This window comes from Mus caroli, chromosome 17 (assembly GCF_900094665.2).
Source record: "Mus caroli chromosome 17, CAROLI_EIJ_v1.1, whole genome shotgun sequence".
Classification (NCBI taxonomy): domain Eukaryota; kingdom Metazoa; phylum Chordata; class Mammalia; order Rodentia; family Muridae; genus Mus; species Mus caroli.
The window spans coordinates 20772016-20788121 of NC_034586.1; the positions used below are offsets into that span (position 1 = coordinate 20772016).

Here is a 16106-nt window from a genome sequence, read left to right on the forward strand (position 1 = left end):
TGAAGACAGCTACAGTGTACTTACATATAATAAATAAATCTTAAAAAAAAAAAAAAAAAAATCCCAGTGTGGGATATGGGGCTGCTTCAGACTGAACACAGAAACAGACTATTTGTCGTGTGTGTGTTCTTGGAGGGGCATTTTCTTTGCCAGCTGCAGATAGTTTAATGCTGGGGACTCTGGAGAGGGAATAAATGCCAGAGCCCAGAGAGAGAAGCGGGAGCTCTGAAGAAAGTGGTTGTGTATCTTTTCTCGTCAGGTCTGAAACCAGTGCCTTTCGGACTCATTCTCAGGGCTAGTTGTGTTACTTGGGACAGAACTGGTCAGAACTGGTATCAACCAAGTTCTGGAATGTTCTGCTCCCTATTCGTGACTTCTGCCTTCCTTCATTTTACCATGAGCATCATCACATACTTAAAGGATGTATACACCGTGTCTTAGTTAGGGTTTTACTGCCATGAACAGACACCACAACCAAGGCAACTCTTGTAAAAGACAACATTTAATTGGGGCTGGCTTACAGGTTCAGAGGTTCACTCTATTAGCATCAAGGTAGAAGCATGGCAGCATCCAGGCAGGCGTGATACAGAAGGAGCAGAGAGTTCTACATCTTCATCTGAAGAGAGCTAGCAGAATACTGACTTCCAGGCAGCTAGGATGAGAGTCTGAAAGCCCACACCCACAGTGACAAACCTACTCCAAGAGGACCACACCCTCTAATAGTGCCACTCCCTGGGCCAATCACATACAAACCATCAGATTTTCACTAGAAGAAATACTCACTGAAAACAGTCTGTGTGAGCTCCATACCTTACCCGCCTGTTGGGAGTTAGCATAAATAAGCTATTCCTCCCCCTATATTCCCTCTCAGAAAAGGTTGGGAAAATGGCAGAGCACTACAGCACAGAGGGTTCAGACCCTGGTGACTAAGCAGGAGGAGAGAGAAAAGCAAGCTGGGCAAGAAGGCACATGAACTCCACAAGGTGAGCTACCTAGGCAGAACATTTGGTTTCCAGTCCTCACAGCCCCTGAGGGCAGGAGGCTGTTAGAGAAATACAGCCCTTTTGTCTTGAGAGAAAGGGTTATTCTTGAGCAAACTGAGCCCCTGGAGGGGTGGCCTGGGGCCAAAAGCCTTAGATATCAAAATGCCCCTCGAATCGGGCGTGGTGGCGCACGCCTTTAATCCCGGCACTCGGGAGGCAGAGGCAGGCGGATTTCTGAGTTTGAGGCCAGCCTGGTCTACAGAGTGAGTTCCAAGACAGCCAGGGCTACACACAGAGAGAAACCCTGTCTTGAAAACCCACAAAAAAACAAAACAAAACAAAAAAACAGTTCTAGGATCTGGGACTGCTTCAGATTGTGTACAGTAACAGACTATTTGCTTTGTGCAAGCTCTGGGAGGGGTGTGATCTTTGCCAGCTGCAGATAGTTTAAATCTGGGACTCTAGAGAGGAAATAAATGCCAGAGCACAGAGGGAGAAAGAGAGAGAGGAAGAGGGAAGGGGAGGGGGAGGGAGGCAGGCACAGACAGACAGACAGACACACACACACAGATACCCCCCTAAGAAGAGGAGCTCCTGCTGGTTTGTCTAATGATCCAGGGAGGAAACAAGAAGTTGGAGATATCCTCACAAGAGAAAGGTTAGATTTACCGCACAGAACTCACTGCCCCTAACTAGCAGGAAGTAGTTTACAGAGCTCTAACCTTGTCTCTCCTACCTGGTGCTGGAAGGGACTGGGGAGGAAAAGGTCGAGTGATATTAAGGACCCACTAAAGTAAATACAGGATCTTTTTAAGGGAAAAATATCTTTTTGGGGGATATCAAGAGCTGCACGTTTGTAAAAACGTAGAAATGAAAATTTTCTGCACCTCAGCCATAGACTTTCTGGGAATTGGTCCCCACATTGAGCACTCCTGCCTGGAGAAGGCAAGGCAATGTGGGGTGCAGAGCTCTGGAGCCAGTCCCTGCCTAGTCATTAACTGTGTGACCTTGATTTCTACCGCCTGAACTATAAACGATAGCCAAAGTGACTGGAGGAATTAATTAGACCTCGGCTGCCGGTAAAGAGCGGGTGTGTTATGAGCACCCTAGCAAAGGGCCTGGGCCTGAGAGGCAGAGCCCCTGCCTCCCAGGGTTATTCTCAGATGTCCAAAGGCTTACTTTATTATACAAAGTCAGTCTGGTTTCAACAGAAAGCAAAACAGCTTGTAACAACCCCACCAGGCTAAGGCAGAAGGACTAAGCAGCCCAGGTGAAACTTTGAAAACCAAACAACAAACCACAGGAGTTTGAGGCTTGGGGGTTTGTGGCTCAGTGGGAGAGTGATCAGCTATCTATATACTGAGTTAAACCACAGCCAAAGGGCGGCGGGGAGTAACAATTACAAGTTTTTGGTCAGACACTCATGCTCATTAAAAAAAAGTGAATCAGAGAACTGGAAAGTTCTCAAGGTCTATCACGGAGAACTGCAGGGTGAGCACTGCTCACAATAGCACTGGCTCTCCAGAAACTTCTACGTATCCCTTTCACGCTAGTCACCAAGAGCCTCAGTTTTCTTGAAATTAGAAACTTGCTACGTCCCAAGTAAAGTCTATCTTGAAGAAGAGTTTTGCTTCTGACTCTATAAAGGAGTAGCAGTCACATGGCATGCCTGGTAGCTTACTAAGGAAAACTAAGTTCAAAATAAATTTTTAGAAGCCGTTAGGGGTGTAAAAGGTTAGGGGTGATTACTGCTCCTGCAAGAGGCTTGGTTTGCTTCCCAGAACCGATACAGCAGCTCTCAAATGCCTGTAACTCCCATTCCAAGGGATTGGACACCTTCTGGCTTCTGCATACACACACAATAAATTAAACACTATATTGACAGAATCAAGCATGAACATTATGGACGTTAGACTCAATGTGTCAGTATTTTAAATTCATGTACCCAATGATCCAGCAATTATCCTTTCAGAAGTTTCTCTCAATGGATATATTCTGGTCAGTTTATTTGCTTTCTGATCATATAGCCCAGGTTGGCTTACATCTCCTGACCCTTTTGCCTCTATGTCTCAAATGCAGGGACAACAGGCACATGCCCTAGTATGCAGATTTAGGTCAATTTAGAGCATGGACCTCTAGAAACAGGTAAACTAGATCCAAGGGCCAAGTCTGCCAATGATTAACTAGCTGTGAGGTTCAGCCACGCAAGGAACTTCCCTGGGTTTCAGTTTCTGCTATGAGAGAGGAAACATCTACCTGCTAGGGTTATAGTGAGGATGAAGTGAAAATATATGCAAAGTATGTAAACACCAACAAAGACCAATGTTATCAGGCAAATAAAGGAGTAATTTATAAAGATATATGCAATAAATAAGGACCATGGAAAATAATGACTATGAGACACCACAGGGCAAGCAATTGCAGCCAATCTTCCATGACCTCACACAGTTAAATCATCTCTGCTCTGCCTCTGCACACTTCTCACCAAGCTCCCAACTTTGTGAGTGCTGTAGGACTAAGTTCGAAAGACTGAGCACAGCACCCAGGGCACCCAAGCCCTCAGGGAATGAACATACTAGTGGTTGTGCCTTTCTGTCCTCTGGGACTATTTTCAAAGGAGCCCCTCCCTAACAGGACAGAAAACAAGCTCCAAAACTTGTTGCAGAAATCTGCTCACTGCAGCAAGATGGCTAGATGACCACACTGAGCATTAAGGGTGCCTTGGGGACAGGTACAGAGGAACACCATGCTTTCCAGGGCACCTGGCTTGCCACTGGGGCAAGCCTAGAGACGACTCTGCGGAAGGAAGGCCAAGATGGCTCACAGACATCCAATGCAACACTAACCCACACCGTAAGAGAACAAACACGGGGCTGGAGGTCCTAAATTCAATTTCCTTTCCTTTTCTTTTTGTTTTTGTTTTTTTGAGATAGGTTGTTTTCTCCAGGCTGGCCTCGAACTCAGAAAATTGCCTGCCTCTGCCTCCCGAGTGCTGGGATTAAAGGCGCCACCACGCCCGGCTCAATTTCCTTCTGGCATGTCTTAAAACAGCTACAGTATACTCATCATATACATAAAATAAGAAAATAAATCTTAAAGAGAGAGAAAAAAACAAAAGTCAGCTTTTGTGGTTTTTTTCAAGACAGGGTTTCTCTGTGTAGCCCTGGCTGTCCTGGAATTCACTATGTAGACCAGGCTGGACTCAAACTCACAGAGATCTACCAGGTTCTGCCTCCCTAGTGTGGGGCTTAAAGGTGTACACCACCACTCCCTGCCAAAATCCAATTTTTGTTCATTAGTATTTCATAAAAAAACAAAAAACAAAAAAACTATCAGTAATTGACAAAAGACAGAGAGCAGATCTCAGTCCTTTTCCAGCATATGGAGTCCATATGTAGTCCCTCGAGGCTTACAAGGATAGAACACATCTAGCTTTTCTTTCTTTTTTTTAAAGATTTATTATTATATCTAAGTACACTGTTGCAGTCTTCAGTCACACCAGAAGAGGGCATCAGATCTCATTACAGATGGTTGTGAGCTACCATGTGGTTGCTGCGATTTGAACTCAGGACCTTCAGAAGAGCAGTCGGTGCTCTTAACCACTGAGCCATCCCTCCAGCCCACAAATCTAGCTTTTAAAAAATGGATATAGACAAGAAAAAGGCCCTGAGAATAGTTTATCACCGAAGGTGTTTTGTTGCCCTCTTTTTTTGAGACAGTTTCCCCAAGTTGGCCCCAAACTCCATCATCTTCTGCAGCCTCTAGAGGTCTGAGATAACAGGCATCTAACACCAAGACCAACTAAAGGCTTTTCAAAAAATTTCCCTGGTAACAGCAGGAAATGATAGAGAACTGTTCCGAGGTGAACGCTCTAGAATTTCAACCCCACTGAAATCATACTGAAAATACTATTCCTAAGAAAAGCATCTGAATGCACAATTTGCATGAAATTTCAGATTAGGGGCTTTGAGACCAGAACCCCCTTACACAGTGGGCAGCGTCAGCAACTGCACCCAGCAAATACTGCTGAGTAGATGGAGCACTTTTTTTTTTTNGTACACTGTAGCTGTCTTCAGACACTCCAGAAGAGGGCGCCAGATCTCGTTACGGATGGTTGTGAGCCACCATGTGGTTGCTGGGAGTTGAACTCTGGACCTTCGGAAGAGCAGTCGGGTGCTCTTACCCACTGAGCCATCTCACCAGCCCCGATGGAGCACTTTCAAGAGAGAAGACAACAGACCTGGAAAACTCTCTCTCCTTTTAAAGGCACTGCTGACAACAAGGGACAGGTTGCTACAGAAGCGTATCTAGAGCAAATCGAGGCATGTGCTCCACATTTGCAATCCCAGCACTTGAGAGACAAGCAGGAAGGCTTTGAGTTCACAGTCTGGGCATGGCAGCACAGGTCCTTTAATCCCAACACTCAGGCGGAGGCAGGCAAACCTCTGGGAGTTCCAGGCTAGCCTGGTCTACATAGTGAGAGCCTTGTCTCGAAAACCAAAACAACCAAGAACTATTTCATGTCATTCTGACATAAGCTATAATCATGAAGGGAGGGAGCTCAATTAGGAAAAGGCCTCTTAAGACAGAGCTGCAGGCAAGCCTTTAGGGCATTTTTATAACTAGTAACTGATGTGGGAGAGCTGTGCCCATTGTGGGTGGGGCCGTCCCTGGGCAGGTGGTCCTGGGTTCTATAAGAAAGCTGGCTGAGCAAGCCATGAGGAGCAAGCCAATGAGCAGCACTCCTCCCTGACCTCTGCATCAGCTCCTGCCCTGGCCTGAATTCTTGTCCTCACTTCCTCCAGTGATGAACAGTTGATGTGTTCTGGTCCTGGTGTCTCATGATAGCAACAGAAGCTTGTCAGACAGATTTCTAAAAAGAAAATAGAGTTTAAGGCCAAGAACGTGAGAAGTATAAAGTCCACACCTGGAGGATTTGTCCTCTTGGGTATGTTTTTAGGTTCTTCGGTTGGTCCGAAAATATTAGATGCCATCCTATTAGGCTTGCTTGAAGAAATACCTTCTTCTGAACTTCCAAAAAGATCTCTCGATTCTCCTCCCGGGGGCTTCATGGACCTACAAGCACAGAGTGAACATGAGTCACTGACATCCGTCCAACAGATTCCCAGGATTCACTAGGATTGGTGTTGACGGTCTCTTGTCTGTGGTCTAGCCCAATACCAAACAGTACTGATGTGAATGTAAGCTGGCCCCATCCAAAGTGTGATGGTACAGGCCTGTAACTCCCAGCACTTGGGAGACTGAGGCAGAATTTAGAGTTCAAGGCCAAGTTGGGTTTCAGAGAGGCACTGTCATATTCACAGGGGTAGTGAGGGGTAAGGGAACCACATGAGGAACTTTTCATTTTTGAGTCACATTATGTAGTAATTAGGATCAAAATTTTAGTTTTAATACTTTGCCAGTATTGTTTTAGACACTGATCCGGATAAAACACGTGATTAAAGAGAGATTCCTTTGCTCTTTTCTCCATGCTGTCTTCAGCTTTGCCATGGAGCTCACATGGAATCAAATCCCTTTACCAACCTTTCTGCTTCCTAGCCATGGTAGCCAGAGACTCCTCTGCCAGAATTTATAGATTCTAATATGAGGAGTCAGGCCTGACCGAGTATAAGGTAAAGGGGCTACCCTTGTGTTTTTCCGAGGCATTAGGGTATAGTTTAACCCCTAGATCTTTTGATTGGGTTTTAATTCAGACTCCTTATGTGTCTTTTAACAAATACCATGTTTCTCTTTATCTTAGATCCATCATCCCTGAAGATAATTCCTGACTTAAAAGACTCATTGTAGGGATCTATATTGGAATATTTGGTGTAGCCAATGAAATGCCTAGACTAGAAAGAAAAAACCACCACCCATTGGCAGCATGTCCTTATGGAATGACCATTCCTCTTTAAACCCTGATATTCTACAAGCACAGCTTTTAAACAAACACTCACAAAGAATGTGGTTTCTATGCCTTAGCTACAAACAGTAGTTCCCACCTAAAGTCCCAGACTTTGGGAACTTCATCTAGAGCTAATGAGAAGTCTAAAAGTTGCTTCTTTTGAATGCAGCAGCTGAAGACCTATGGCATTACCTCAAAGCTCTGCTCTGATGCCCAGAGCACGGGTATACAACTGCAATAAGGTGAAAGACTTCATATGCATATTTCAGATACCTGGCTGGACTTTTAAAATGCCTTTCAGTCATGCATGCGAGCTCATGCCTGTGATCCCACCACTTGGAAGGCGGAGGTACAAAGATCAGTAGTTCAAAAGTTATCCTTAGTCACGATGTCCCAGCACCCAGGAGGCAGAGGCAGGTGGATCAGTGGTGACACAGTGAGTTCCAGGACAGCCAGGACTACCTACATAAAGAGACTGCTTCAAAACCAAAACCGATCCTCCACTATAGAGTGAATTCAAAGCCAGCAAAGGTTACCAGAGACCATCTCAAAAATGAAAGACATGAATTTTGAAGAGGGGCCACTTGAAAGTGAATTTTAAATCAGTGACTGGCCTGTATTCATCCTCCCTCCCTCCCCTCTCTAACATATGGTTATCTATGCAGTTGAAGAAGTTGTGGCTGTCCTAGAACTCTATGTATAACTGACTGGCCTCCAACTCACCGACAGTTCTGCCTCTGCCTCCCACTACAAGGATTAAAGGTGTGTGTACTGCACCTAGCTTCACCTTCTCACACTAGGCCTAACCACTGAGATTGCATGACCTCAAATATTTAGAAAAATATTTAAAATCAAAGACTGCCATATAAAAGCAAGAGTGGAGGTTAGGACTGACTGAACAGCTATGTAAAACAGTGACCACTCAAAGACTTCATTAAAAACAAAAGTACCTAAAATGTGTTTGTTTCATCCAAAGAGCTAAAAGGCTGTCCATCATTGCAATGTTATGGGTATGGAGTTCTCAGTCGGCCTAAGGCAGGGAGGGCAGTGTAAAGTGTGCCAGTCACAGATGCCAGGTCACTGCCTTCTTAGGAGGAAGGGGAAAGAGGATATGCCAAACCTGCCCCATCAACAGTTACTATTTCTTGAAGGGTCTTAGAAAGGGATAGAAGTTCCTTTGAAAAGGGGGGAGGAGAGTGTGTGTGTGGGGGGGGAGCTGGGCCCATTACAAAGAACTTAACAAGATTGTAGCTCATACAATGCAGTTGATGGGTAAGTTAAGACTACCTGACTTCCATGCCCATCTTTAGATCTTATTCTGACCATCTTCTTCTGGGCTGTCAGGTCTAATAGCCTTGGGTCTACAGTCATCTCTCTCTCTCTCTCTCTCTTTCTCTTTGGTGTTTTGAGACAGGGTTTCTCTGTATCGCCTAGCTGTCCTGGAACTCACTTTGTAGACCAGGCTGGTCTCAAACTCAGAAATCCACTGCCTCTTCCTCCCAAGTGCTGGGATTAAAGGCGTGCGCCACCACTGCCCAGCCATTTATTTTCTTATTGGGGGTTGGAAAGAGCTGAGTCAGGATCTTGCAGTGCTCAAATTCACTATGTAGCTAGTGACAACCCTGAACTCGTATTCTCTACCTCCATGTCCCAAGTGCTAGGATTACAAGTGTGAATACTCCCAGCTTTATTTTAATAATCTCATTTTACATGAAGCCACCAGCATCCTACCCTGTGGGGGTTTGACCCCGGCAGGCCCTCACTCTACACTCTCACCTTCCCAGTCACTCTGTGGCTATTCAGACACAGACATTGACAGCCATACATGGAACACATATGTGTTCCATGTATGTGATACAACAGAAGCAGGAGCCTCAAAACCATCTCCAGAGGAGATGAGGCCCAAATTGAGTCTGTTACGGGAATATAGGAACTAGTTTTTGAACTTAATATAGGTATTGAAAGTAAGGATTTAGTATTGCTTTGTGTACTAAAATAATGAGCCACTTGGGCAAGAGCAGTGTCCACCTCCATCTCAAAGACAATGGAGCAAGCACAAGCTTGATAGCCTACAGCAGCAAGGCAAGTCTTAAGGTTGACCCAGCAGGGTCTCACAAATGGGCTTTTCAACAAATAGGGCCCAGAACAATGGCACAGTGTGGCCTTCTGGAAGCCACTAGCAGCCATTAATCACAGTAACACCAGTGGAGTGGAAGGTTCTAGGGCCAGCTTAGTCAACTCAGACTTTAAGACCAAATCCATAATTCCAATTACTTTTTCCTTTTGTAGTACCCTTTAAATGTTTCAGTAGTAATACTCAAATTATGGAGAAAATATAAGGGATACAGGCAACGATGAAAAGCCAGAGTTCATGAACTATGGCACTGGAGAGAAAGAAAATATCGACGGTTGTCAGTGCCCCCAGGCCTCCCTGGAATGGTGAGCTTCGTAAGAACTAGGAACTAATGAGAAAGTCTGGGACAAAGCCATGAAAAATAGACCGGGTGGGGGTTGGGAGGTGACGGGTGACTCATTCTTCAAGATTAGTAATTTTTGTGGATGAATGACAGTAATACCATAACGCTTTTACAGTTCAAACATCTCCAGCAAAAGAAAATCCCTCTGCTGAGGAGACAAAAGACAGGGTTAGACTCAGGCTTTGTAGCAATCAGTCAGACTATGTGCTGCTATCTTCTCCAACCTGCGTATGTTGCCATCCAAAGCACGCTTTCTATCTAATATGGCCCAGACTGAGGCTTCCAATTGCGCTTCATTATCCAGTTAAGGTAGCTCCCTTTTCCCCCTCATCCCGATATCAAATGGGGATTTCCTCCTTTTCCTAAAATCCTCTCCATGGACGCCTACTCAACAATTAACTCCTGGAGCTCGTAAAGTCATTCGAACACCAGTTTCATTTTATCAACTCAAATGGGGATTTCCTCCTTTTCCTAAAATCCTCTCCACGGACGCCTATTCAACAATTAATTCCTGGAGCTCGTAAAGTCATTCGAACACCAGTTTCATTTGATCAACTCAAAGCCGATCAGACAGAAAGTCCAGAGGAAACTGTGTAGGGAAGGTCCCCGCCCAGGGTGTACCAGTCAGTAGTGCATCCAACAAACACCTGGTCGTGGGTTGGGTCTGAGGATGCTGCCGCTACTCAGCCACATTCAAAGGTCGTCATGACCAACCGAACTGGTCACGGGAAGGGCTCAGGAAGCGGCAAACAGCTCGGAGCGCCCGGCTAGCGTCTGTCCTGAGCAAGCGCTTCAGGAGAGCCACGTGTCTTAATCCCGCCGCCCGGTCTCCACTCCGCTCTAACCCCACAGCCTTCCTGCGAGGCCCTGCGGGAGAGCGCGCTCAGTCTCCTCCCGGGAGCCCCGCGCCACACCCACCGCATTTGTAGGGTCTCCCGCCCGCCACGTGGCTGCGCCTATGAGCCCACCCGGGCCCCAGCACCCGTCCGCGCACCTGGAACCCGACTTGCCAGCTTGGCTGTCCGCGCCCTGGAACATGTCGGCCGCCGCCCCGCGCTTTCACAGCCGCCGCGCGGCGGTTCCCGCTTGGTCCCGCGCAGGTACCCTGGCCCGCCCAAGCCAGTTGGACGCCTCCCGCGCCAATCATGTCTCTGCAGCCTATCGTAGAGACGTGCCCCACTCCTCCCTCCCGCCCCCAAGGAGAGGGAGGCTTGGAGGCCCGCATCGCGCTTACAGCCGATTGGCTGCAGGAGTCGCCTCTCATGGCCTCAGGCGTGGGCATTGGTTCACAGCTCGCCCCACCCCCCAGCCAACACGCCTCCCCATGCGAATCCGCATTTTCTGGCCGACCTATCCCGGGCCGGATGGCACTAGGAAGTTTCTGGCCGGTGGTTGCCGAAGGGAAGCGCACAACATAACCGAAGCAGCGAATTCTGTAATGAATTCCGCATTCAGCGGTCACTCAATCGCTGAATCTCTGAGGCCTACCTGTTTGCTCACCCTCACCTCCCGGGCACCTACAGGCCTTAGGGCTCATCTCACTACACTGTGCCTGATAGGAACACCCTAAGCTTTGAAAGCAGGCACAAAAGACAGTCATTAGATGAAGTATTAGTATGTATTTATGCACAATAAAAACATTTACAAGCAGAACTGGAAATTTTAGCCGAAGTTTTAACAGTTCTTGTTTATTAAATAACCAAAACACCTTTTATTCCCAAAAAATTGGTAAAGAATAAATAATGTAATTTACAATATGGTACAAAAAATAACCAGAAGGACAGGCATTCTGCTTTATACATACACTGTATATTTATAGTCTATAAAACAAATTCACATCTCAAGCCGGAAACCTCAGATGATATGGCTTAACGATTATCAAAGCAAACAGCACTGAGTTCTGCCTGCTGGGGGCACCCCTCCAGCCAGTGATCTTACTAACAAACTAATAAGGTCTGGCTGGGGCAGTGCTTCCAAAACTGGACTGACCTCATCAGGCTAGCCTCTGGGAAAGGTATACTGTGGGTTTCTTTCCTTTTTTAAAGTTTTTTTTTTTTTTTTTTTAATTAAGACAAAGTACGGTATTTCCTCATGAATGCATCTGGGAGATTTGTTTTTAAAGTACATAAAACAATTTCCTTCTAAACTTATTTTGACCATTTCTAATAATATGGTCTGGTTAAAAATGCTATTAAACTGAATGACACCTCCCCTAGCAGAGGTTATCACAAGGAATGAAAAAGAAGAGGGTAGGAAAAAAGGTTGACCAACAGATGAAATGTCCCAAAGTCCCACTCCCTGAGCAAGTACTATGCCCGACAGGATATATGGACTTCAGCTCGCCTGAGCATCTTCTCTAGGACACAATCCATGCCAAGCACCAAAGATACAGGTTCCCAATCTTTTAAAAATATGAATCAACATGTCTAAGAAACATTAGTATTAACAAAAAATTTTCTCAAAGACTGACCGCATGTAAGTCACACTAAGTTCCAATGAGGAGAGGAAGCCCGAGTGAATGCCAACCATCCAAACTGATGGAAGGAAGAGAAGGAAGATGTAGAACCCAGGAGCCTGCCTTGCTGTTTTTGTTTTGTTTTTTAAAAAACTCTAGCCTTTAGCAGTCTTAAGATTTTATGCATGGATATTTGCTTAGGCTGGGAGATGTTGTATCCACTGATTCTCTGCTACAAATGCCACCATTTGCCCTTTAATATGGCGATGATGAGCAAACGAGTATGGCTGGTGAAGAAGCCGTGGAACCTTCTGGAATCTTGTCAGCTTCCTTACAGTAAAGCACCAGTCCATCTGATGCCTTGCTTGCTACTGGGAGACAAGGGCGGTAGTCTCTGCTCCTCAAGACAGGTCTCAACTCCTTTTAGCCGGCACAGCACTCACTGCCTGATGGAAACCAGCTTAAGAACCCAACTACCTAGTTCTACATGCTCAGTTACCAGGATTCTACAAGCACCCATGCTTATTAATGTTGTGGGAGAGTCTACCTGAAACACAGGAAGAGCAGCTAGCAGTGGCCTGAGCCTAGCCTGGTACAGGCTACAGTCCCAAGATCTAAATGCCTTCAGCTAAGTAAGGCATTGCTGAAAGCACACAACTGGGTAGAGACATATTGGCTACCATACCACAGTCTCTTGACGACACCGTGTGCTGCGCTTCTCATCTAATAGTCTGACTCTTACCAGATGTAGGGTCTGCATGTCAGCATCTGGGAGAGATCCTTCACCAGTACCAGAGCCCTAGACTGTCTCTGGAGCAGAGCCTGCACTCTAGGGTTTGTAGTAGCCAGTGAGACAACTGGATCAAGTGTCGCAGAGGGACATTCCCATCCCTTTCTTCATTGCAGACAGAGAGAAGTAAGGGCCTAGGCTGGTGTTAAGTACTACTGTGCAAGGAAGGAGGCTACAACAGGTGGAAAACAGAGGTGGCAGTTTTAGGAGTTAAAAGGACCTGCCAAGCTTGCTGTGGTAGCACATTACTTTCAGCCCAGCACTGAGGAGGTAGAGGCAGGTAGATCTCCAGCCCAACTCAGTCTATAAATCAAGTTATAGGATAGCAGGGTTATACAGAGAAACCCTGTCTCAAAAGAAAAAGAAAAGGGGGTGGGGTGGGGTGGGAGGGATGTCAGCCCTGGCTAGTATGTGGAGAGCGAGCAGTGAGGGGCTAGCACAGGGGTCACCTGTTCAACAAGAAATAGTCATGGCTACCTGATATGCTAGGTCCAGCAAGAGTGACCATGTTACAAGAATCTACTAAAGGGCAAAGAAGGGGAATGGAAGTATTTTTGGCACCACTCTGAGTCTGATGGCCTGAGCATGACAACTGACTGACCACCGCTGGGCTTCTGAAGAGGGCTGCTAAAACATCATTAAGCTGTGAGCTCTTCCTACACCCTGACATCTAAACCTGGCTTGGGTCCCAGAATAGGAAGAGAGATAGCCTGGGGCAAAGACACCCCTCAGATACCAGCAATAACACATGAAAATTTTAAGTGTAGATAAAATCTGTAGACATTACAGTGCATTTGGGGGGTGGGGGTGGGGTCAGGCCAGTAGAGAGGAATGATATATTAGATCACTTAGAAGGAACTAGGCGGGGCAGTGGTGGTGCAGGACATTAATCCCAGCACTTGGGAGGCAGAGGCAGGCGGGTTTCTGAGTTTGAGGCCAACCTGGTCTACAGAGTGAGTTCCAGGAAAGCCAGGGCTAACAGAGAAACCCTGTCTCAAAAAAAAAAAAAAAAAAAAAAAAAAGAGAGAGAGAGAGAGAGAGAGAGAGAGAGAGAGAAGGAACTGGGCATTAAGCACAGGTAGAGAGCAGAGCCACCTAAATAAAGGACTCTTACTATTTCTTGTCCATATCTCTCAATTCTTAAACCACAAGAAAGCCATTGTCAACCAGCTTTGAAAGACCATACAAAACATCCATACAAGCTCCAAGAAACAAAATTTCTTCCCCCTTCCTCATGCCAGGCAGAGCCAAACCTCTGGATGGTTTGGGTAGGAAGCACTAGTCGAGGGTTAAGTAGTCTTGAGAAGACAACATTATCTACATGGCTCTGGGACCCTTCTCTGCTTCATCGTCAAGGCAACCAGGAAGTGTCTTAGGTTGAAGATACCACCAGGCAATAGACTGGTCTATACTCACAGTCCCTTGCAACATCACTGCAGACAGAACAGCCAGGTGGAAAAAAGATATCAGAAAGAAAGCAGCGGTGGCTATGGCCTCCCTTCGCATGGATAACAGCTCCAAAGACAAAATGAACACCAGGCAAATGAACTCCTCTTGCAAGAAGGAGACCCCCCCTGGAAGGCTCAACACACAGACAGACATACAGTCAGGACGCCACACAGGCTACAGGACTTCAAGGGCTCTGATACCAAAAGGATTTCTGAGGTCTGCCCTTCTCGGGTCAGCTGTCCTTTGCATGTGGATACTGATATGCTGCTGTTAGAGGTGCTCCTGTTCTCTGTCTTCTCAGGATTCTGGGCTTGACTTTCTCTACTTTGCAGACAAACTCATGGGACCAGCTCCGTAGACCTCCTTTGTGGATTCCACGATGCCCGTGTCACAAAGCATAGTCACTGAGAGAGGTCACCAACAGGATTACCACCTCCTCCACCATCAAAAAGAACCTCCCGGCGGCCAGGCTCAGTGATGGACAATTCTTGGGCCAGGTCATTAAACCGCGATATGTAGTCAATGCTGTTCTCGTTCATCATGCACACCAACTGGGAATCCACCACCTATAGGACAGAAGGGACAAGGAGACATTACTCTGAGGATGGCTTACCATCCAGATAGAGGCTCTTGAGCTCCAGAGCAGAATGTCAGTGGAAGGAGCCAATTGCTCTATGAGGAATTTTGGAATCCTTTGTGGTCTAACCACATGGACTTTTTTGTAAGAACATACTCTACAGGCGCCCCGAGGAAAGCCTCTGAGAACATGAAACACGTAGATGCTGAGAATATAGTAGCAGCAACGCCATCTGATACTCATGAGGAAGAGTCACAGAAGGGCCAACAGGAACAAGAGAAGGCAGAGATCAAAGCAAGCAAAGAACAGTTAATGAGGTCCCTAAGCACCAGGGCCTCACACGTGTGGGTACAAGGTCCATGAACATACTAGGAGAGAACATTCCCACCAATGAGAAGGCAGAGTGCAGTTACCCAAGATACACTGGAAAAGCATAGGCTCAGCCCAGTGAGTGATGGAGAAAGAACCACAGCGAGGGACACAGAAATCTGTAAGGACATTATACTAGGGAGCGGTCATCGTTTACCGTCACTTTCTGTTAGAGTGGAACACTCATGAGGACAGGGACCTTTGACCCTTGTTGGAGCTACAACTTTTGAAGTGGAAGCAGGCAGAAGTAGTATGAGTTCAAGACAAGCTCAAGTACACGTCAAGGCTCTGTCCTATCCCCTTCCCCCCAAGGACTATACCCATCACTCTCACACAGACCCCTCAGAACACTGTACTCATAAGTGATTGCTATCACACTCCCAGTACAAAGTGAGTTCTTAGCAAGACATGCCAGTAAATACACTAGCTCCTTCTACAGGTGAATGTGTGTCTCCTTTACTTGATAATTATTTAGTGCTGCCCACTGTCCTGAATGCTACATCACCAGGCAGAGTGCAATGCTGACTTGGGAGTCTGGCTAGCTTGAGGCTCAGCATTTCTGATCTCCAGGCTTCAGCAGTGCCCATCTCATAGGAACCAGGGACTCACAGCATCCATGATAACTGGGAAGAAAGAAAGAGTCTTTTGTGTGAAACATTTAGCATTACAAAGAGCCCTAGTGAGTATAGAATCCATAGTGAATAGCCTTGAGAAATGCCATTATACAAGAGAGGGTTCCAGAGAGATGGCTCAATCAGTAAGATACTTTCCATGTAGGAATGAGGTCTTGAGTTTGTATCCCTAGTACCCATAGAAAAGCAGGGAATAACATTTGTAATCAAGCTAGGGGACCACAGACAGGAGGATCCCTGAATCTCATTGGCCATCAACCTATCAGAATTTATGAGCTCCAGGTTCAACTTCCTGTCTGAAAACATAAATAAGGTAGCAGGCTAGTATGACGTCAGTGGGTAAAGGTGATTATTGCCAAGCCAGACAACCCAAGTTCAATCCCTGGGGCCCAAAGAGTATGAGAGAACCAATTCTCACAAGGTGTCCTCAGATGTGACTCCTCACTGCAACCACACCACACAAAGACAG

At 46.3% G+C, this 16106-nt stretch overlaps 2 protein-coding genes across 4 annotated transcripts in view; both read right to left on the reverse strand.

Moving 5' to 3' along the window:
* The window catches only part of Jpt2 (Jupiter microtubule associated homolog 2), a 15902-nt gene extending 5438 nt beyond the window's left edge, over positions 1-10464 (reverse strand). Inside the window, exons 1-2 of the mRNA XM_021149527.2 lie at positions 10360-10464; positions 5911-6059 (exon numbers count right to left, since the gene is read on the reverse strand). Coding sequence (XP_021005186.1) covers positions 5911-6059; positions 10360-10403 — 193 coding nt within the window. The 5' untranslated portion in view covers positions 10404-10464. The remainder of the gene's footprint in view (positions 1-5910; positions 6060-10359) is intronic.
* Positions 10465-13635: 3171 nt separating this feature from the next.
* Positions 13636-16106, reverse strand: part of Cramp1 (cramped chromatin regulator homolog 1) — a 51505-nt gene continuing 49034 nt past the window's right edge. For all 3 annotated transcript variants that reach the window (XM_021149887.2, XM_021149886.2, XM_029471204.1), the window contains exon 21: positions 13636-14625. In XM_021149887.2, coding sequence (XP_021005546.1) covers positions 14461-14625 — 165 coding nt within the window. In that variant the 3' untranslated portion in view covers positions 13636-14460. The remainder of the gene's footprint in view (positions 14626-16106) is intronic.